The following is a 25,241-nucleotide window of genomic DNA, read 5'->3' as shown; positions in this document are numbered from 1 at the left end:
AGCAAAATATGCCGAATATTCTTTGTCACTTGCATTAAGAATAAGTACAAGGTAAAATTACTACCTGCTGTTATAGCAAGTTGATGCAGGTAGTTTATCCCATCCCCCTCTGATTTTTAGATCATGCAATTGAAAAAACTGCATTATTCATGTGATGACCCAATAGATTAAAACCTTATAAGTTAATTCATAATCAATTAATAGGTACCAAGAAAACAAAATAATATATCATTGAAATAAATTTACCACTTGGTCAATAATACACGTAAGGACTTCTTCAGCAGCATCTTTAACTCTCATGGATTTAGGCTTCAGCTGTTTCTCTCCTTTGTATTTTGGTTCATCTGTTGCTCGATGCTAGAAAACATGGCAGATTACGTTAGCCATTTCATTAACAGTGAAAAACGTCTGTCCATTGGTAAGCAACAGAGACATTTGCAACAAACACTTAAGTAAATAATATTGGACATTATAAGCACCACCAGCTTGACACAGACAAAACACAACTCCACTGACAAAGTTTAGACAATGTGTCTTATTGTTTGCATGTCTTCCACATTTACTGATTACACTACAGTGCATTTGTCATCCACCACCTCTTCTTGAATAAAGTGAGTAAAATCAATATCCAGCAAAGAAGCAAGGTACAATCTAAAAGACACAGTAGTGGAGTGTAATATTCATAATATTATTCCCCTCATCTCAATAAATGAACCTCACTTCAGTGAAATAACAATTATGAGAACAAAAATAGCCAATATTAATATTTGTAAAGGAAATTAATTATCAATAAGTAATGAAAAAAGTGCTCTTATATGCATAATTTCTGGAACAGGATATTCAGTTATAAAACAATAATATTGTAATAGAAACACTTGTGTGAAGTTAGTACAAATTCAACAACAGAGTGTGAAGACCAGTCAAATCCTGGAATATATAGTCTTTCTAACTATTTACAATCGGGCAAGAACCAGGCACTAACACAGTGATAGTTTCCACATAACAAGGCATTTCTGTTTCTGTGGTCCATGTGCATGTGTGTGCGTGTACATGAACACATGCGTATAGATATATTGCTTACCCAGAATACATTCCAATCTCTGAGAGATTTAAATGGAGAATTTAGAGACATGTTCAGCTTTAATAAATATAAAATTAGAATTTGTTCTAGATGGCCACTTCAATTTATTGGGTGATATATCTTCAATATAGAAATTACTTTGAGATTTAAAAAACAAAAATCTTAATTCTTCAGTACTACTAAATTGAAGTAAAATTATAATACAAAAATTCCACCCTGAAACCTTTCTTTGCTTTTGTCAAAATATATTAATCTTTTTTCAACAATATTTTATTTCTTTTGTAACCAAATTGTTATGAATTCTTTCCTTAAAAATAGGAATTATATTCCCTTAGATAGGAAAAAAAAAACTCACTTATAAAAGAGTGACATAAATATAATATTAATTCAAAGCAAATATTAATGTCAGTAGTGTGTAGTTCCAATTTCAAGGCATTAAGTAGATGAAGAAACAACAGTATATCATAAGTATTTTCTAGGATGATTTTTCTAAAACTTCGCAACAGCTTAATGATCTGAGATTTGTAGAATAAGGTATTCTCTCCAGAAACAAAATGAAATTGGATCTGAATGCATGACTTATGAATAGACAGTCTTTATATGTTATCCACTTAGTCATCTCATCTTCACTGATATTAAACTGACTACATAATATTACTGAATAACTAATTACTTAATCTTAGAATTTAGCATGCATGAGAAGCACCTATTTGATATATTTATATATGTATTTTTGTAAAAGATTACTCCATATTGTAGTAGCATACATTTAAGCATAATATTTCAATATCAACATAAAAACGGTATTTCAAACAGCACAGGCTATAAAATTAGTTAGTGCCACAGAGCAAATGAAAAGTAACAAACATTACCAAACAGAAAAACAGTCATATCCAAAACAATGCATAAAAACAATACATCATACTTTGTTCAAATTAAATGGTTGGACATGTTATGAAAGATAAAAGATCAAAGGAAGGTGGGGAAAGAACTTGCTGGTCAGATTAAATTAACTGAAAATAAAAGTGCTTTATTTAATGGTAAAATAAAATTACAAATTTAATTATTCTTTTATTTTATACAGGGAAAAGATTAAAAGGTAAAAAAAAAGAAGAAAGAAATACCACCACCATTATCCCATTTAATAATAATAGTTGAAAGCTTTTGCAATTAGCCACCGTTGTTGCCATGTATGATTTGAAGGAGACTTGACTTTTGTTTCTAACAGGTTGAGTGATTGTGTAGATGATCCTTCATTGGCTTGCAGTATCCTAATTCATTCAATAAGAGCCAAAGATGCTGCAGAATGAAGAAAGAGATCCCTTAATTACTTGATTATAGTAATTAGATAAGACATGAGCTGATGACAGGACCAACTGAAACACTATAGAAATTGTCACTTTTATATTACTTTTACTGATCAGTAAAAGTGATAAATTTCTATAATGTTAAGTTGCAACAGCATCATTGGTTACAGGCTTCTAGAGAGGCAACTACTTGCTTGCTGCATTACTAAGAACAACAGTGACAAGAGATTATCTGTTCCACTTGGGTGGAACAAATACCACAGGCTATTTTCATTTGAAAGCACCGGTTTATGTTTTTCTCACTGATGTCTACATCTTATGCAATATACTTCAGTGAAAGATATACAAATGCATACATATTCATGTATACTATATATGCAGACATGGCAAAATAGCTGTTTCAAATGACACTGCTGAAAGAGGTTAATTTTCCATACATTTGCTTCTTCATTACCTTCTCATGTATCACTCACTTGCCTATTCATTGTAATATGATGCCTGAGTAATGTGGGAAATTATTTGCTCTGACCATATTCAATCCTGGTGAAGAGCTTGCCTGGGATGGAGAGGAAAGTGATACCCCTGTGGTTGCTGCAGACAAATTTGTTGTCCCTCTGTTTCCATATGGGGAGGATGATGCTCCTGGTCCAGTCATTTGGTAGTTGCTCTGACACCCATACATGATTGATAATGCAGATTCCAGAGGCTTTGTGGTTGTTAAGCTTTTTCAGGATGGATGTAATTAAGAAAGATCTCCAGAGGCTCAACTTCACCTTGGAGGATGCAGAGGAGCTGGCACAAGACCACCAGCAAAGGAGAGCACTGGTGGACCTGGTCAGCTCTACATATGATGACATCTCTGTGACCACCAACCTGGGATGATCCCAGCCCCATCAAGCAAGCAGCACCATATTCAATGCCCTTCCATATTGAATCCCTTTACACTTTTACACTCTATCATTACTCTTTATTCTTTTCATCAAGACACCTGTGTAACAAGGGACTGCACTGGGTTTAGCTGTATTCAATACTCCCTACCTTCATTATTTTTTCACTCTCTCTCTCTCTCTCTCTCTCTCTCTCTTTGATGTCTTGTCAAGCACATGACAACCACTTTAGTGCTGGTGACACGACAAAATACACAAAGTTCATGCTGGAAAGTGAATGGTGTTAGGAAAGGCATCCAGCTTTAGAAACCATGCCAGAATAGAATGTCTGAGTGTGATATGGTCCTCTAGCCCATCTAAAAGTGCAGTAACTCTGAAAATGAACGCACTTGGACTATAATGACCGATTCAACCCATACCAACATGGAAAGTCGATGTAAAATGAGCTGATCATGATGATGATGACACACATGGTGAATTTCTGCACAGCTTCCACTGCCCAAACTCCACTCACAAGGCCTTAGGCAAACTAAAATCACAGCAGAAGACATTTGCCCAAGCTGGTGCATAGTGGTATCTAACCTAGAACCATGAGGCTGCAAGGGGGGCTTCTAGTCAATAATAACATCCAAATTGATTGGAAATGTTCCTCATCTTTCATATTTTCAGTTTATTTTCATATAAAAATATAATCTTACAGGGTAACAAGCAATAATGATTTCTAGCTTCAGCACAGGATCACAATTTTTTTATATAAGTACTTATGGTTACACACACACACATGCACCACCGTCGCCGGCACTACCACCACCACCACCATCATCATCATCATCATTCTAACATCCACTTTTCCACGCATGGGTCAGATGGAATTTATTGAGGCTGATTTTCTATGGCCACAAGCCCTTCCTTTCACCAACTACCACCTGCTTCTAAATAAGGTGACATTTCCCCATAGCCAGACATATTTTCCAGAGTATTGAATTACACTGCTTGTATGACAGTGACACTCATTTACAACTATCATGCAACACCAAGATAAGGAGACACAAACATGCAGATATACATAACTGCATATATATATATATATGTACATACGTGGTCTGATCAATAAGTATCCGGATTGTTGCCATAGTAACAAAGCTAAAGCATGCAAAGTGAAGCCGCTTGGCACAGACTGACCTTGAACTCTGTTGTGCATGCACACTAAGTTTTAATGTTCTAGCTCATTTCTGCTGTTTACAGCAGTACTTGGAAGGAAGGTGTGTAGCGTGTGATCATTGCATTGACCATGACAGAGAAAGTTGAGCAGAGAATCTGCATCAAATGTTGCCAAAAGCTTGGCGATATCTGCCTAGAGGCTTATGCAAAGTTTTCAAAAAGTTTTCATCATTCTCAACATAATCAAGGAGATCTTGTGCAACTGAAACCCGAGTGTCTTTTTGGTCAGCTAAAAGCAGTTTTGGCACAAACTTGGCAGACACATGTCTCATATGCAAATCTTCAGTGATAATGGACTGAACTGAACCATAACTAATCTGCACATACTCTGATAACTCATGGATGGTGATTAGACAATTTCCCCTCACAGCTGCATGCACATCTGCGGCATTTTTCTCAGTTCTGCTGGTTGCAGGTCTCCCAGAACATTTGTCAATATTGACATTTTTTCAGCCATTTTGGAAACATCTGAACCACTCGTACACTTGCGCACAGTTAATACACTCGTCTCCATACACTTTCTGCAACTTTGCGTAGGCCTCTGAGCAGGTATCACCATGACAGCTTTCTTTGTCATGGCCAATGCGATATTCACATGCAACACACCTTCCTTCCAAGTACTGCTGTAAACAGTGGAAGTGAGCTAGAATGTTAAAACTTAGTGCACATGCACAGCAGAGTTCAAGGTCAATCTTTGCCAAGCGGTTTCACTCTGTGTGCTTTAGCTTTGTTACTATGGTAACAGTCCGGATACTTATTTATCAAACTTCAGACACACACACACACACACACATATATATATATGTACACATATAAAAACACATACACTCACACACAGCAGGTTTCTTTCAGTTTCCATCAATCAAGTCCACTTAAAAGGCTTTGGTCTGCCCAAAGTGATTGTAGAAGATACTTGCCCAAGGTACCGTGCAGTAGGATTGAACCCAAAACTATGAGGATGGGAAGCAAGTTTCCGTACACCCACCTACACATGCAGCCGTACACCCACCTACACATACATATATAGACATATACTCACAAACACATGTACAAGGGAAGGTAAAAAATTATCTGCCCTTTCACCATAATGTATCTTTACTATTGTCACAATGTCGTCTGTGCATGAGTGCTTATAGTTGGTACTATTGCAGTCATGTGATCAAAGTTTTAGCCAGATTGTTCCATTTTTCTTTCTGGCTTTACAGCATAAGTATGGTTGCTCCACTAGCAATGTGCACCAAAGAAAAACAAAGAGCAGTGATCCGATTTCTCTGGTCAAAAGGTGTGTCAGGTGCTGAAATTAATCGGAGGCTTTTAGTACAATAAAGGGATAGTGCACTACTGTGTGGTGGATCAAGAAGTTTAAAAGTGACTGGACAAGTGTGATGCATTAAGAGGGGACAGGACGCCCATCAACCTCCACCAGTGAAAAGAAAATTCAGCAAGTTTGAGAGCTGGTAATGGTGAACCGGTTCACCATTACCATCTCTTGGATCACTGCTCTTTGCCTTTCTTTGGTACACATTGCTAGTGGAGTGGCCATGCTTACACTGTAAAGCCAGAAAGAAAAATGGTGTGACCACAATAGCACCAACTATAAATACAAATATGCAGAAGGCAGTGTGACAATAATAAAGATATGGCGAAAGTGCAGATAATTTTTGACTTCCCCTCATACATACATATACAGATATATATACACACACTCATATGCACATATACATGTACATATATGATTCAAACTAAGTGCATGGTATTGATAAGCCACAATAATAGCAAAATATTGATATCCATCATTCTTGATTCGATCTGAGATGAATTGTCTCACCTAGTCTATGACTTTCAGGTATTTTAACACCCAGCATACTAGGGAGTCTCTTCCTAGATGCTATCCCACAGTGAAATTAGTGAATATCAAAACATATACACTATGTATGTGCAATCAAGAATGTTTACATATATATATATATACACACACACATCATCATCATCATCGATAATGATGATGAAATACACACACATACGTATGCATATATATACACACACACATATATATATATATATATATACATGCATACACACACATATATATACACATTTTATATACACACACATATATAGATGGGTGCTGTTGAAGAGGGAAAAAACCTCCTAAAATATGGTATATATGTACATATACATGTATATATATATATATATATATATATATATATATATATATAATATATATATATATATATAAATATAAGAGAGTAACCACCATGTGGTCTACTCTAGCACTAAAAATAGATCCGCTGGGTTTCAGCCACATAAAAAATGTTTCCAATGAAAGTTAGCACAACCACTGGCGCCAGTGGTTGTGCTAACTTTCATCACACACACACACATTGGGGGAAAATGTTTTGATGGCATGCATCAATTCATTTTTCTTTTCCTTCTTTTTTTAGATGCTTGTAAAGCTGTGAAGTAAATTATCTCTTGTACAAGGTGCTTTAAAAAGAATTAGTTCAATTGTAGCAACGTTTGTGTTCATGTTCGAATGTGTTCCCTTCAGCTTTGTCATCTGAGGGATGTTTTGTAAAACATTGTGACTCAAAGAAAGGATATCTTTACAGACATCAAGAAAGCATGCAAAATTATTAGTTGGAAAGCAATAAATTTCTTAGTCAGAACACAACAATTTAAAATTATGCACAAACACTGGTACAAAAAAAAAAGAGAGTGTTAAAGATGATATTATGTGTATATAACAACACAGTAGAGACAACAAGCAGATTCTCTAGACAACTTGGTGTGGTAATATACATACAATAATGAATGTGAAACCTATAGGGTGGAAATTTTATGCAATTATACAAACTAGCAGGGCCCATGGCAATTATAAGTTTTATAAGTATTTTTAAATTCTATTCTGATTCATGAATTTATCATTTTCATTAAAATGTTTCATTATATAAAAATTTGAGTTATGTCTTTGATTGCTTCTGCAGTTGAAGTTGTTTAAAGCATAACATATGTTATGACAAGCAGAATAATGATTGTAGATTGCTGAACCTTTTAAGTTTCCAATAACATGACATAGTTAATTTCTTTTAAGAGATATCAACCCAGATAAATTATGTTATCAACTATCTTGAAAAATTTTTTTAAAAAGCCTCAGTTCCTAATTTAAAATATCTTCAAAATTAGAAAAATAATACACGACTAAATATATACACAAGTACACACATACACCTATACACATATTTATTATATGATTTTGGTTGTAATATGAGCTAATATATAGATCTACAGTATATTTTCTGTTGCTACTCTCATATTCAGTTTTCTTCATCATTGAGTGAAGGAAATATAGACCTATTATATTTTATGAAACCTGCCCTTGTAAATGTTCAAAAATATTATGTCTCTAATATTAGCTGGAACTTCACTTCAGCATACTTTAAAATAAATTTTAGTTTCACCCTCTATCTTTTCTTTATGAGCTGAAAAACAATGCCCATTGTTTTGTGTGTTTGTGCATAGATAAAGTAATTCTGGATATTATGCCAGCTGCATGCTTGGGACTCTGTTAAATACTTTATATACTTTTATTACCATGTTTGGTTACTTCTAGAACAGCAATATATTACTGCTATGGTGATTTCATTCACTGCAAAGCTATCATCTAATTCAATATTTCAACAGCTGTCAAATAAAACTGGAAATATTGAAGTTAAGCAATAAATAGCAAGATAGGCTTATATTTTAAATAGAAAGCGATTAGAGAAAAGCATCTAAATACTAGCAGGAAGCTATGTAACAACCTAGCAATATTAAACTGCAAAAAATTGTTGGTAATATTGCTTTCTCTATCTATCACATCAGTATAATTAGGTAATAGTTTCCAATATATTGGAAGTCTAAATAAAAATTATCATTATTTGTTTCCAATTTTTGAAGTGTATTATGAGTTTGAAAGGTGAAATGAAAGTAATTTTAAAGAAAACAAATGACTGACATCTGTATACAGTAGTCTCTAAAAATATAAATCTACACCTAAAATATGGTATATCCTATCATATACAGGAAGCTTATATGGAGAGAAACAAAAAATTACAAAATGAATATGGTATGGAAACAAATGAAAAGATTGTTGTTATTGTTTTGTTTCTTTGAAATGAAAACATCAAATATTTCATGAAGGTCTTTCATCTATTACTAAAACCAACATCTGAAAATCATAAACACCATGTAGGAAAGGGTTGCGATAAAAGATTAGAAACAGAACTGTTGTAAGTAAGCAAAGACCGGTTGACCAAAATTGTAGAAAAGCACACTTATTTATAATAATATCTAACACAAAATCTAAAACTGCCTATTTGTAGATGAGTGTGTGAATGTATGTGCATGTAATTATACAAGAGAATATGTGTATGTAGTTACACCATCTTCTGTACACATATTTACAAATTACAGGCACACATATAGACGTAGATTGTTATAAAAAGTGCAGGCGTAGTAAAATAGCTGGAAATTGAGAATCAGTGTCAAGAAAACCAGCTGAGACTACCTTCAGTGCCGAAGAAGATTTGGACTCCTTCTCTACTTTACTTTTTACTGTCTGTGAGTCATCCTCTTTATCCTGAAATTCAATAATGAAATACAAACACAGGTGATGATGATATGTTTTTTGAAATGGAATAATAAAAACAAAAGAAACAAAAACAGAATTAATAAAATGAAAAAAAAGGTAAAGTGAAAGTGAGGTTGGGTGCATTTTTAACTCAATGAAGAAGAAAAAAAAAGAAAAAACCGTAACACAATTTGTAAACAGGGTTGAACAGAAGAACAGGTTTGGTTGAAGCAATGTTATTATTGACAGCAGCACTCCATACTTACAGGTTCTAAAGCTGCTTCATTGGTTGAAGGCTTTCCAGAAATGGAGATTTCATCTAAATACAATATAAGCTACAACAGCAAGAATAATTGATAATTGGAACGCAAAAGTAAAAAAATATGTTTAGGGAGAAGTTAAAACAGGCTGCTCCCATTTTAAAGCTGATAAAGAAGTTTATCATGAAATCTCCTTACTGTGTCTCATCCTTGTCACCAAAACCCATACTGCATACTTAATCAGTTCTTCCAAGAACTACAAACCTCTGGAATTCCCTCTCTGCCCATATTCTATTTACAGCTATCATTTTACAGACATTCAAGCTTTAATCCCAACAACTAAAATGGGTGGTTACAGTTATACCCAAGTATTAGCAGGCTAAATGAAAGAAAATAAAATAATATGAGTATTATGTCCTGTGCAATCATTTTTGAGAGTGTTGATTAAAGATTATGACTTTGTTATCTAGCTGATCAACCACTCAGATATATATATATATAATATATATATATATATATATATATATAAAGGAAAAAGAATGATAAATGCCTTCACAAACCACAGAAACACATAGAACCAATTTGTAAGTCATTTCAAAAAGAGCACATTGCTTGTCTGTTTCCTTCAATTTTGAAATCAACGATTTGGAAAGGTTTAGTAAAATAAAGTAAGTAAATTATTCTTTATTAAGCTGGTGTTTGGAATATAGCTTCTTACATAAAATTACAAGGTTAAGTTTTAGTTTAAATATAAACACTTTAAAATAGACAATTTTGTAACACAGAACCAAAAGTGGTCACAAGAAGGCTGGAATCAATGTCATCATCATCTTTATTCTATGTTTTCCATACTGGTGATAGAAGTAGTTCATATTTGGAGTTACCCCAGATGGGTTGGAAGGCCATGTTCCACTCATGTGTCTTCAGTCATGTTAAATGGATGAGAAATGAACTACCAGCCTCTGCTGTCTATTTCTCATAGTTAAGTGATGCATTTCAAATGAAGTGTCCTTTTTGATGTAAGAATGACTGAACAGGAAGTCAAATATCCAACAATTTGTCTTCAGTTTTTAACTCCACTAATATTTACTATATATTCGCTATATTGCTCAGCAGTAAAATTACATTGATTGGAAAATACTAAATTACCTATACGATGTTACAGTTCAGTAACAGAAATAAAAATATTAGTATAAGCCCTCAGAGTTTAGTTTTGAGGATCAACAATAAAAAAAAATGTTTTAACAAATAAGGAAAAAATAAGTAAAAACAATAAGAACGTAATGCAAATGTTTAAAGAATTTGTTTTGCTTTACAATGTTGACATCAATAAACAACTAATTCATTAGAAAAGAAGTATTAGTGATTTCTAGTATAGGCACAAAGCCACACATTTTGAGGAAAGGGTAGGTTTGAATATATAAACCTCTGTACTTTATGGTACTTTATTTTGTCAACTTTGGAAAGATGAAAAGTAAATGCAAAATCCACTACAACAGAATTTGAACTTTGAACATAAAAGGATGTACTAAAGATTGTAAGGCATTATTTTATCTGCCACTCTGCTGATTGTACCATTCCACTGCCCTAGAAAGAAGCAATATTAAAATCCCAATTGTTTTGTAGATAAATATCAAAAGATTTTTCCAAAGCAGCAGTGATTCAAACTGAAGAACATAGCACAGTCATATTACTTCTTAAAAAATACATGTATCAGTATAAGTAGCTGTTTAATAAAGAGAGACAGTCAAAGATGCATATGTAAAACTTTACCTGAGATTTAGAACCAGAAATACCAAGCTCCACAACTTCGAGGACATTATGTAGACATTCTTTATCATACAGCAGGCTACTATGCTCAACAAGCCACAGCTTCAGGCACTTGAAAGCTGCAACAATTCTAGAGTGAAGGTCTCTGAAAATATAAATGGAGATATTTTAATGACAAGTGACATTTGTCAATATTATGGTGTACCCCAACCCTACACACTTTTCCATATTTGCTAAGATAAAATTTTTTTTTTTAATATTTCTTTAGAGCAATTGCTATTACAGATAGCTGGATGGCCTTCATATCACAAACTACAACTATGAAGTAAGGGTGGAAGTTTCGACACACTTATGTACCTTGTTCATAAACATAACAAAATGGTTATATGATTTGAAATGGTCAAGTAGATCAGAATATTAATCACATTTCTTTACTGCTTCACACAAAGTCACTCATGAACATTCTCCAACTTCTGGTTCATAAAAGTGCTGTTTCCTCTTTCTGCTTTTTCTATAGCTGTAACTGTGTTGCCCAGTCCCTAGAACTGACTGGTTTTGTGCAGCCTTTACTAGGATACTCTCATCACATTTGTCTCCCATCTTCTCCTCACTCGGTGTCCGGTTTTTCTGCTGTCACTGCCACCACCATCTGGTTCTGCATCAGCCATTTTTACACCCACCCAGTGCTTCCTTCCCAGTACATCAGCCTTCTAGAATTTTCTCCCAGTTCATGTTTTTCCAGCAATCATCAATTTGCAATTATTCAAGAGAAACATTATGTCAAACTCACTGGTCTCAAAGGAGCTGTGAAGGCCTTCAGGCCAAACCAATAAAAAATAATTTCCATTTTCCTATATCAACGAATAGTTCAGTGATGAACAAGACTATTCAGTTAACAACAGTTGTTCACAAGATTTGATCTGTCAGATGCCACACAAAGCTGGAGTTGCTGAAACTATTGAAGCTCAGAATTATGTGGCACTTAAAAATTAGTTTTCTTCACACAATATTGTTATTCAACAAAGGTATCCTAACGAATTTGTTTTCTCTTTAATCAGTCATAAGCAAGACTAATTCTGCATTGTGATATTAGTTAAATGAATTAATCCTGATATTTTAATGATTCAGAAAAATATCATTTTTCTAATGGCTTAACAGTCTTGTGTCGCAGGACTTGCCCATTCTAATAAAGAAGTCAAATGGGAATGAACAATGTTTATGTAAGTTGTTTCAACATCAACAGTACTTCAGAAACTTCATTATATATCTGGTTCAATTAACGAGGTTCAAATTACAAGTCTACTGACATATCAAGATTTTAGCCTCAAATTTAAAGAAGTGTATTTTCTTTATGGATATCTAAATAAGCTTTATATAAATGTAGTCTTAACTTGAATTAACTTGGTCAAAACGACACTAAAATACAATTTCCTCAATTTGTCATTTGCGGCAGAAGCAGTATTGGTTCAGAGCAGCATTCTATATATCTTACTTAAGGTACCTATATTATTGAAGGCCACAAACAGCAGTATCTATCTTGAGAAAGCTTTTCATTTAGATAGTTAGTGCTAAAATGTTGCTGATGTGGAATATAAAAATGCCAAAGCCAACAACACAGCCTCGACATAGTTGCTTCACCTGCTAGAGAAAGCAGTCAAATGTCTATCAAAGCACATCACATGGCCTTAAAGAAGGAAAGACACAGTAGATAATGTAGTCCCAAACATCTTTTAAAAGACAGAATGTTTAAGAGTGGGGTGTGTTGAAAGACATGGGCGTAAACAACAACATAAAAATTGATGATACTGGCTGCACTGATTTGTGAGTGGATTTGGTAGCTGGAAACTGAAAAAAAGCCTGACATAATATGTGTGTATTGTGTGTGTGTCCTTGTCTTCACATCACATGATAGTTGTAAAAGTGTGTCAGTCATACAAGCAGTATCCTTCATTTCAAATATTCTATGAGAGCAAGTCTGGCCCTGCGAAAATAAGTTGGAGACAGTAAGGACATCCAACCATAGAAACTCTGCTTCCCTTAATAAAATCTGTCCAACCCATGCAAGCATAGAAAAGTGGACACTGAAAACAAGAATGATGTTAAAACAATTTACTTGAGGAGAACAAGTAGCATTACATTTCACTCACCTTGAATGTGCTGTTGGTGGTCGGCTACACTGATACATAATAAAATCACATATCCACTTCACTGTTCGCTTGCTCATTCCTTCATTGGGTGGTTTCACTCGAACTTTAGCAAGACCTGATAAAAGTTCCATTGCTGCCAGTGCTGTGTTCAGATCAGTCTTCCAAGAAGACATTAATTGGTGACATACTAAAGAAGTGGCTTGACCAAACAAGCTGTGAGCAGTGTCTGAAAATAAGGATTATTAATCAAATTAGTTATTAAATGCTTAATTCTAGACAGTTTGGCAAAAGGATACAGGTAATGTGCAATATATTTTTCTCATAATAAGCAATATAATTAACAAACTTGTTATTTTATTTAATTGGCTATTTAAAGAACAATAAAACTAACATAGTTAAAGCTTGAAATGTGTGTACATTAGCTTATTAGTATACTAATGATAATTGACATTCAACCATTACAAAATTTAATACTAACAGTAAGCAATAAGCAGGGCCAGTGCTAGGAAGTGCGGGGCCCTCTACACTACAAAAGCTGAAGATTGATATTTTATGCGTTGTGTAATATACCAATCCCAGCCAAAAAGCATTGAGGGCTTGAGGCCACAACGATATACTAAAATTACATCATAGTGTCCTCCACTTGAGCATGAGTGCAGGGCCCTCTCTTGAGACAGCTCAATTTGAAAAAAGCTGTCTCATTGCCTAAAAACCGGCCCCAGTAATAAGTGCTACACTGATAGAATACTAAATATTCTAGAATTTTTTAATCAAAGTTAAAACTTATAAGTATATGTATGTGTCTATATGAAAGAATTATGGAAGAGTATTATTTTGTTCTTCCATTATACGTAGATTTTAGCTCCATATTTTTAAAGAAATAAATGAAACAAATATTATTGTGTCTATAATTTTACTATAAGAATATAACTGACTTTCCATTGTAAAATTCAGGTCAGCTGTACCTATGCAGCCCTATGATCAAAAGCATTCCAAAAATGGCCAAACTGTCTTTTTTATTCTTCCAGAAATACAGTATCTAGGACTATTTTATCCAATGTATTCTTTTTTTTTTAAGATAGCAGGATGTATTTTGAGGGTTTAGTTGCAGTTTCTAACAGGTTGAGTGACTGTGTAGTGACTTCCTCACTGGCTCATGCATTTGCTATTGTTGTTTAGCACAATGTCACACCTGAATGAGCAAATCTGTGATTAAAGGGATTCCAGCTTTGACCACCTTTATAGGTATTTCTAAGACTGCTTTATCTCAGGTGTCTATTCTTCATTTTTTCTTTAAGATGGATTCATTTTGAGGGAAATATGGTACCTATTTCTAGCAGATTAAATCACCATGTAGAGGTTCCCTCAGCTGCTTGTTGTAGAAGTAGATGTGTTGTGTTTTAATATGCTGGCACTCTTTCTAGGTGTTAGTCTAAATATACAAATAGACATACCTACATTGTGTTAAATAGGAAAATGTTTATTAGAAGAATTTGGCAACAAGCTACAGTGAATAATTTAGTAGACTGTATTAGTAATATAAGTGATATTGGAATTGTACTTTAGTACTGATTCAAGCAATGCCAAAAGGTTAACAGGAAATAGTTGCAAGATGAGGGAAGGAATTAAACATAATTTTACCAGCTTTTTTGCTAATACGATATATATCTATATATACACACATGCGTGTGTGTAAGTATATATAATAGAAAACTGTGAAAATAAGAAACAACAAAAGCAAATTATGGACTAAATAAAAGTAGTTGCAATGCTAATGTATACATAGCAAGCAGCAGTAATGAATATTCAGGATATTTTCAAATGTATAACCACAAAGAAATCAATAAGGTTGATGTACCATCTGGGGATTGACAGGTCTAATATTAATGTCCATCTCTAATTTACATGTAGAAGTGTGCAGGATAGGGGTAGATGTAAGTTTCAAAATTAAGCTCAAAACATTTATATTTGTTCCTGAATGTCACTGACAATAGCCATGGTTATACATCCAACATATAGCTACATCTAGTAACGTATAAATATATGATATAACAATCATCTGTCTATGAGGAGATAAAGGGCATATGAAATAGTTTGCTGACAGAGGATGCACTACATCCAGTAGTGGCAGATGATATACATGTGGTAATATAGAGATAGATGATATTGCAAATAGTAGCATGGGAATAGATGACATATTACATGTAGTAACATGGAGATGGATGATACTATAGTAAAATGGGAGCAGATAACATATTACATATAAACAGTTGGCAAATGGCTTACAATATTGCATTGCTTGTAGATAACAATGTTATGTGTATGATAACAGGGAGGCTATGACATATTACATCCAGTAACACGTAGGCAGCAGATATACTACAGGTAAGAGAATAGTGGTCCATATGGGAGTAGATGACAGTATTGCATATAAGAGCAGGAAGGTGGACAACAATATTGCATATAATAATGTGGGAGCAGATAACAATATTGTATACAATAAGATAGGGGTAGATAACAATTATGCATATAAGAGCACAGGAGTAGGTAACAATATTGCATATGAGGGCATGAGAGAAGACAACAATATTGCATATAAGAGATGGGGGATAGATAACAATATTGCATATAGTAACATAGGGTACATGATAATATTGCATATAAGAGCAAGGGGGTAGGTAACAATATTACATATAGTAATATGGGGTAGATATCAATATTGCATATAAGAGCAAGGGGTAAATGACAATATTGCACATTAGAGATAGAGGTAGATAACAATATTGCATATAAGAACGGGGGGGGGATAACAATAATGCATATAGTAACATGGGGTAGACGACAATATTGCATATAAGAGCAAGGAGGTAGATTAACAATATTGTATATAAAAGCAGGGGGTAGATAACAATATTGCATATAAGAGCAGGGGTAGGGTGTAAATAACAATATTGCATATAAGAGAAGAGGAGATCGATAATAATATTGTATACAAGAACATGGAGGTAGATAATAATATTGTATATAAGAGCAGGAGGTAGATGACAATATCGCATATAAGATCATGGGGGTAGATAACAATATTGTATATAAGAGCAGAGGGTAGATGACAATATTGCATATAATAGCAAGGGGGTAGATAACAATATTGTATATAAGAGTAGAGGGTAGATGACAATATTGCATATAATAGCAAGGGGGTAGATAACAATATTGTATACAAGAACATGGAGGTAGATAATAATATTGTATATAAGAGCAGAAGGTAGATGACAATATTGCATATAAGATCATGGGGGTAGATAACAATATTGTATATAAGAGCAGAGGGTAGATGACAATATTGCATATAATAGCAAGGGGGTAGATAACAATATTGTATATAAGAGCAGAGGGTAGATGACAATATTGCATATAATAGCAAGGGGGTAGATAACAATATTGTATATAAGAGCAGAGGGTAGATGACAATATTGTATATAAGAGCAGGGGTGGGGTGAAGATAACAACATTGTATTTAAGAGCAAGGGGGTAGACAACAATATTGCATATAAGAGCATGGGGGTAGATGACATAGAGCTGGCCAATAATAATGCAGCAGCAGAGGACATAATACACTTCATTATAAACAATAAGAAGCATTATTACAATAGTCAGCTATATTTTGTTGTAGACGCCTTTAATATTGCTATATCAATCTAGCTTCACACACACACACACACACACACAACAATCAGTTACCTAAAGTGAACAACTACAATATTAAAGATACATTCATAGACTATATATATATAATTAGTTCTGACTTATCCAGAAGGATGTTGGAATCCTGTCAATTTTTTTTCTTTTTTTGTTATTTGTATAATTATCAATTTTCTTCCTAAATGTATCTTAGGTGTCAGGTCTGTCACAGTTTACAGCTTATTAGGCTGGAGCTAATTCTGGTTTTACCCTCAAAAACACAATATGTTGCCTGGTGTAGAAATTGAAACTGCAATCTTATGATCATGAGTTAAACACACTAACCACTAGGTCATGAGCCTTCACTATACAACCACTAAATTTCTTTGGCCATTTGTATACAGCCATAAATTTTCTAACTTATTTATTTAGTTGGCAATTGTTATTTGTATATAGTCTTTAAAAATATCTGTATAAGCCTACATAGGGAAGCAATGATTAAAATGGACATTACTTGAAATGTAAAAAAAAAAATGTTAAGAAGAAAAAGTAGTAGTAGCTAGTAGTAGTTAGTAATAATGTGAATGAAATACCCCTGTTGTAAGCTTGAAATGTAAATTCATCAGAATATCATACCTGTGTCACAAAATCTGATATTTGTGAACATGAAAGATCCCGAACTGGAGGAAAGCTTTGTTCCATGCAAGTTTCTGCTGCCATGGCAATCCTCTGATTAAAGAAAACCATGTAGGAAATGGGGGAAGGTGAAACAACTGACCAATATTAGTGAATAGAAAATTATAAGTGAAGAAGAAACCATTTCTGCATCATTCATTTGATAAAATATTGATTCAGAGTTTTTTTTCTTTTTTTTACCCATTCAGTTTTTGAAGTTTAAAGTATACTGACTGTATTATTCTGTATGTTTTAAGACACTTTCCCCGTCTGCTCCTTCTACTCTCTTGATCTTTAATGGTTTGCTCTGGCACCTGTCTATATCCTCTATTGCTCCTTGAGAGTTTGTTCTGGCACCCTATACCTACCTATTTCTTTACTACCCACAAGGGGCTAAACACAGAGAGGACAAACAAGGACAGACAAACGAATTAAGTCAATTATATTGACCCCAGTGTGTAACTGGTACTTAATTTATTGACCCAAAAGGATGAAAGGCAAAGTCAACCTCGGTAGAATTTGAACTCAGAATGTAGCGGCAGACGAAATACTGCAAAGCATTTCGCCCAGCATGCTAACAATTCTGCCAGCTCGCCGCCTACCGTCTCATCTTCTCAGTAACTCCCACTCACGTTTATACAATGCAGAGTAACCATGTTGCTTTCACTGTAACAAGACCCTTGTGCTTGTCCCTCTATCATACTTTAACATCCCAATATCTAATGGAATGTTACTTCCTACACCCTCACCCCTACCACCCTCTGAAATACTCTCTCCATAGTAGAAAACATGCCAAATCTGATATTGGAGTCTTATGCAGCCCTGTGGCTCACTGGATTCTGTCAAAATTGTCAACACATGCCAGCATGGAAAATGGACATTGAATGTTGCCATCACTATAAATGATGATGATAACTTCCCAACTTGAGGTGCAAAATGTGAAGTTGCTTGCTTGAGATTGGAAAGGTTTTGAATACCAAATCCATATTCTTGCTGATGATAATAAATTCAGCAGAGTAATTACATACTTGATGTCTCAAATATCTTAAGTTATTGTTATTATTAAAGATGGAGAGCTGGCAGAATTGTTAGCAGCATTTCATCTGTCTTTACATTCTGGGTTCAAGGTCAACTTTGCCTTTCATCCTTTTGGGGTCAATAAAATGAGTAATAGTCAAGTGTTGAGGGTCAATATAATCAACTTACCCACCAAAAAATTGCTGGCCTTGTGCCCAAATGTCAAATCATTATTATTATTATTAAGGTATAGGATGGTGAACTGGCAGAATTGTTAGCATACTGGACAAGATGCTTAGCAGCATTTTGTCTGTCTTTACATTCTGAGTTCAAATTCCGCCAAGGTTGACTTTGCCTTTCATCCTTTCGGGGTCAATACCAGTTGAACACAGATCAATTTCGGGGTTGAGTACCAGTTGAAAACAGATCAATTTAATCAACTCAGCCCCTCCCCCAAAACTGCTGGTTGTGTGCCAAAATCTGAAACCATTCTTCTTATTATTATTAAGGTAGTGAGCTGGCAGAATTGTCAGCATGCTCAGCAGCATTTCATCCTTTACGTTCTGAGTTCAGATTCTGCCGAGATCGACATTGCCTTTCATCCTTTTGGGAGCAGTGAAATAAGTACCAGTTAAGTACTGGGGTCATTGTAACTGATTTATCCTCTTCCCCGAAATTGCTGGTCTTGTGCCAAAAATTTGAAACTATTATTATTATTGTTGTTATTGTATTATTCAATGTGGCAAGCTGGTCGAATTGTTAGCACATTGGACAAAATGCTTAGCGGAATTCTGAATATCTTTACATTCTGTGTTTAAATTCTGCCGAGGTCAACTTTGCCATTCATACTTTCAGGGTCAATAAAATAGGTACCAGTCAAATACTGAAGTCAATGTAATCAACTTCCCCACTTCTCTCAAAAACTGCTGGCCCTGTGCCAAAATTTGAAATCATTATTATTATTGTTGTTGCTGTATAATCTAAGGTAGCAAGCTGGCAAAATTATTAGCACGCCAGACAAAAAGCTTAACATCATTTTGTTCTGAGTTCAAATTCCACCAAGTCTGAAGTTGCCTTTTATCCTTTCAGGAATGATAATATAAGTACCAGTTGAGTACTGGGGTTGAAATAATTGGCTATTTTCCTTCCCCAAAATTTTCAGGCCTTATGCCTAGCGTAGGAACTATTATTAATGTATTAGAAATGCAGTTCATATAGATAAGAGTAAAACTATCTTGAGGTAATATTTATCCCCACATAAATGAGGATGCTCTGTCAGAACAAACTATACTGCAATAGTTACCATGAGAGAATCTCTCATATTAGCTTTTGGTGCAAAATGCACTTTTATTTATATTGCTTTAATTAAAATGCACTCTTGCGTATAGCAATATAAACAGAGTGCATTTTGCATCAAAAGCCAATATGAAAGCTTCTCTTGTGGTAACTACTGCAGTATAGTTTGTTCTATCAGAACATCCACATTTAAGAAGGGATAAATATTATCTCTTGGTATTAATACTGCCTCTGTCCCTAATAAATTTTTTAAAAAATATCTTGTCTAATTCATAGTACAATGAGCTTGATTAAAATACATGGGTTTCATGAAAAATGGAATCGGATCTGTTAAAAACAAGACTAACATTATAATATCATTGAATTGATGTCATAATTAAGTAAACTTTCCAACCCCATGGATCCAGGTTCAATCCCATTGTGTGGTACTTTGGGCAAGTGTCTTATACTGTAACTCCAAGTCAACCAAAGCCAAAACCTATGAGATTTAAGTAGCTGACATAAACTCTTGACTACAAGTCAATCAATATGTTTTAACTTAAAGGACATGAACAATAAGTTTACAGCTGAAATGAATGGATTATAATTGCAACATAAGGTTATTGTAATGGATTTATCTTAGATATTTATCTATATTGCAATAACTGTGGGTATAGCTGTGTGGTTAAGAAACTTGCTTCCCAACCATGTGGTTTGTGTTCATTTCACTGCATGGCACCTTGGGCAAGTGCCTTCTACAATAGCCCTGGACCAACTGAGGCCTTGCAAGTAGATTTGGTAGATGGAAACTGAAAGAAGTCAGTTGTGTGGTTATGTGTATAAGTGTGTGTGTGTGTGTGTGTGTGTGTGTGTGTGTGTGTCCATGCACATATGTGTGTTTGTGTGCATGTGATTGGTGTAGCCTTGTCTAAATGTCAGGTGAAAGCTTCAAATGAACATCAGTGTCATACAAGTGAGATAGTTTATTTCCAGTCTTTCGGGAAAACATGTCCAGATATAGGAAAATATTCCCTTAACTGGAAACAGGTGAGGATTGGCAACAAGAAAGACATCTGGCCAGAGAAAATCTGCCTCATACAAGCATAGAAAAGTAGATGCAAAAATGACAATGATGATTTATCTATGTCGCAATTTGCAAAGAATATCTTTGTTAGTTATCGGTTTTCAATGGAGAACTAACATTTCTGATGGCAACAGAGATAAAGGAGTATCTAGTTCAATGCAGAACAAATATCTTAACCAACTTTGTTTACAAAGCCTTGGATTTTTCATATTCTTGCTGATTTGCATATCTTTCACTGATGCACATCAACAAAAGACACAAACACACATACATATTCTTTATTTTCTTCACAAATAGGATTCAAATGAAGCCAACATTTTTATATCTTAGAGGTCACATTATGGCCATTTTTACCCATCTGATCATGTCAAATGTGTGTGTCTATACAACTTTTCTAATTTTAGGGACAGGGCCAGTATCCCCAGTGTACAACTGTTATATATTTTATTGACCTGAAAAGGATAAAAGGCAAAGTTGATTTCAATGGCATTTGAACTCAGAAAGTAAAACTAGAAGAAATGTTGCTAAGGATTTTTTCTGATAGGCTTCAGCTGGCTTGCCACTTTTGTGTTTCTTTCTATATATCTATATATATATATATATATATATATATATATGCACATGTGTGTGTGTGTGTGTGTGTGAAAGAACTTCTTTACAGACTGCATCTACCAAATTCCACTCATGAAATACTGGTCAACCTGAGACTAAGGTAGAAGATATTGCCCAAAGTGCCAAGCAATGGCATGAAATTCAGAACCACAAAGCTGCAAAACAAACTTCTTATCCACACAGCCATATCTTTGTAACTCCGTAGTATTTGCTGGATTACTTTGAATCATACTTCAGCTGTTATTTAACTAAATTCTGCTTATGCAAACAATGAACAAAAGACATTTATTTCAAACTGCTGGACTCAACAATTCATCTTGGTTCATAAATATCATAGCAGAAATATTGGTGAAACAAATCATATCTAACGTCCAGTGTTTAATAATAGAAGATTGTAAAAGTTTGAAACTATGGGTGGTTGACTTCATTTTCATTTTTGATTGCATGGGGATTACCCATATATCATCTGTGCAGACACTAATTTCAACCAATCAGGGTTAAGCATTCACATGCTAATTTCTAGAAAATTCTTTCAGTGATGGCAATGTAAACAGCCATTTTTGGCACAGTTAAGCAGAAAGAAAGTGGACTCCCCTTGCTATGGTCATAAACAAATTCTGCTTCTGAAAGCTGTTTACATGGTTTCATACTCAAACCAACACAATCTTCCTAATAGCTATTTTCACATGTATATACCAACTCACAGATGAAGAAGAATCAACGCCAAATGTTTTTGCAGCAATATGCAAGTCAGTTTAGTCATTAAGATTTTCAACTCCCACAAATACGATGTTCTTATAATTTGATGCTGTCTGTTTTTCATGAAACTCTGTACAAACGTAGCAATAAATGTGCATATAAACTGCCACCAAGTCTTGTCATACCTCATCCCACAAAACTATATGCTTGTGGTCTCAATGGTTTTCGAATGTCACCAGACATTGAGTGTGCTAGGAAAGAGACATTTGTGGCTGCAGTTAAAACATCAAACAATATTCTACTTTGTGTTTTGTAGTTATGTCATCAAACACTAAGATGCTTACTAGATATTCTACCAATAAGCCAAAACACTAATACATTCAACAATTATATTTATATTTTTTGGCTAGAATCATGGAATCCCACATTTAAAAAGCAAAGTTTCATACAATACAGTTGTTTGTATTTCATACAGAAATGCAAAGAATTAGTCATTAGTAGTTCTAACAGTTGCATCATACACAGAAGAAGGTAAGGTCATGGAAAGCAAAGACTGGAGACAAAACAATCAAGCCAATAGAATAACACAGGTAAAACTGAAGCATTTACAATGTCATAAAAGCATAAACAAACTTAAAATAGATAATACATTGTAAGTTTCCAAACATACATTTATAGTTATGAACAGGTTATATTAAGTCAATAAATTGTATATTTTTCTCAGACATGACAATTGATTTTCTTTCTTTCTTTCATTTGTTTGCATTAATTGCATCAACTGAATAAATACCAATATATATATATATGTACATAGGTACATATTTTATCAATACTGACTAGTGCAGCTCATTCAACAATGATGATGTATTTAACTTGGTGCCATAAATTACTTAGTCTGGAACATTACGTTCTGTGGTAACCACTAACTGAAACTTTGTTATGTCTAATACACTAGATAAATAAATAAGCTTCTTATTTTCATGGGAAATAATTCACTTTATACCAATATGTTTATAATTCAATGCTTAGACAATATAATACAAGAAATATATATAGACATATACATACATAGATACATACATGTGTGTATATATATATACACACAAGAATACATTATATACATATAAGAATACATAATACATATAAGTATTCATTTACCCAATTATATAAAAAAAATTATGGATAATTAACAAAAGTGAGTTAACAGATACACACATATCAATAGATATACACATACACACATATATATATATTTACACACATATATATATTTACACACATATACACATATTTATATACATATACACATACACAGAATTTGTTTTGGAAGAAATCAAAGATTGTTTTCCACATATTTATCACAAAACTGAAATAATTTTGATTACAATTCATAATTCTGATAAATAATAGCATCATTATTTATGAAATTTCTGTCTTGTAGTTAATTTTTCTTAGTATTTATTACTGGTATTAAGTATAAATTTAGTAGACTGTAGTAATAGAAAGAAATTTATATAATTCTGCAGATGGAATCAGTTAAAAGAACTCAAATATCATGCTATCATTGACATCATTTTACATTTCTTACACATTTTTAAGGTCTTTTGTTTTGATTTTAACATACCAACATATTCATATTCTAGCTAGTACAAGTTCAAGCTTTCTTGAATTATTAAAAAGGTAAGTTATTCAGAAAGAATTTATTGAGAAGCTAACTCATGTGATTGCTGAAATAAACAATAATACAAATTCTTTCAGACAATATTTTCTAAAAGAAATAATAAGTTTATTTTGACTAGGTATGTATGGACTTAATTAATTTACTCACTCTCACTATTTAATTGGCAGTTATAATACTGCATCAAAAGAGATGAAAATCAAAATTGATCACAGCAAGATTTGAAATCAGAATAGTATGGTAATGAATTAGTACCATACTGAAGGACAACCTCTAGCTGTTGATCTTTTCACACGAGATAATAAAGGACTGGGATACCTGGTACCTTGCTATACTCAACAAGACCTGTTCTCTACAGCAGAAGTGTTAAGGCCATCCCTTCTGCTGAAGAGGATTGGTCTTCAAGAGTTATGTGCCAGTGCCACATTAAAGTGCTTCTATGGTGCCATGTTAAAAGCATCCAACATAGACTATAATGTGGTTGGTATTAGGAAGGGCATCCAGCTGTAGAAACCAAGCCAAATCAGACTAGAACTTGGTACTTAGTGCAACTCTCCAGCTCTGGTTGAACCATGCCAGCCTGGAAAATGAATATTACATGATGATGATGAATTAGATACTATAAACCTTCCAGCCCAGCATTCTACTGTCTCATCAAGTTCTACCATCTATATTCTTTAAGACCCATTTAACAGGGCCTAACATATATCCTGGTTTTAACAATATTTGCTGGTCACTGATAGCCTTTAGTGAAATTCACTCGCTTGCAGATCCCCTATTCTTTCTTTACCAATGTTTTCCTGCAGTGAATAGCCTACTGATGTTCAGGCTGGGCATCAGTTCCATCAATTTCCCCAGTTTTTGCCAAGGTGAGTTACAAAGGTCACTGACAATGATCCTTACTCACAAAGCTAAAAATGAATGAATTCTATATTGAAGAGCAGTATAGTTAACCAGATAAATTACATTTATTATAAATTTACTGGTTTTCAATTTATTGACAATATAGATGGAATACAAAAATCAACCTTGAGGGTGTCTGAAATCAAAACAGTCAATGCTGGACTTATCCATATAAGCAAATTACATCTTAGTGACACAAACAATAGAATGAACTTATAGTATTGAGTTACAACTCTACTTTCTGAGTTCAAATCCTACCAATTCAACTTTGGTTTTCATTTTTGCAGTGTTGATAAATTAAATATGACCTAAATACTGGGAGCAATTAA

At 33.9% G+C, this 25,241-nt stretch overlaps 1 protein-coding gene across 8 annotated transcripts in view; it reads right to left on the bottom strand.

Annotated features, from left to right (window-relative positions):
- The window catches only part of LOC115209118 (ral GTPase-activating protein subunit beta), a 113,038-nt gene that overhangs the window by 22,836 nt on the left and 64,961 nt on the right, over positions 1-25,241 (bottom strand). For 5 of the 8 annotated variants that reach the window (XM_029777252.2, XM_029777253.2, XM_036501292.1 and 2 more), the window contains 5 exons: positions 17,606-17,698; positions 13,289-13,514; positions 11,145-11,286; positions 9,049-9,120; positions 247-357 (listed from right to left, as the gene is read on the bottom strand). In XM_029777252.2, coding sequence (XP_029633112.1) covers positions 247-357; positions 9,049-9,120; positions 11,145-11,286; positions 13,289-13,514; positions 17,606-17,698 — 644 coding nt within the window. Of the gene's footprint in view, positions 1-246; positions 358-9,048; positions 9,121-9,377; positions 9,447-11,144; positions 11,287-13,288; positions 13,515-17,605; positions 17,699-25,241 lie in introns of all 8 variants that reach the window. The other 3 variants (XM_036501293.1, XM_029777255.2, XM_029777254.2) reach the window with 3 other exon arrangements.

This window comes from Octopus sinensis, linkage group LG3, assembly GCF_006345805.1.
Source record: "Octopus sinensis linkage group LG3, ASM634580v1, whole genome shotgun sequence".
In the NCBI taxonomy this organism is placed as follows: Eukaryota; Metazoa; Mollusca; class Cephalopoda; order Octopoda; family Octopodidae; genus Octopus; species Octopus sinensis.
This window is presented reverse-complemented; position numbering and strand designations above follow the sequence as displayed.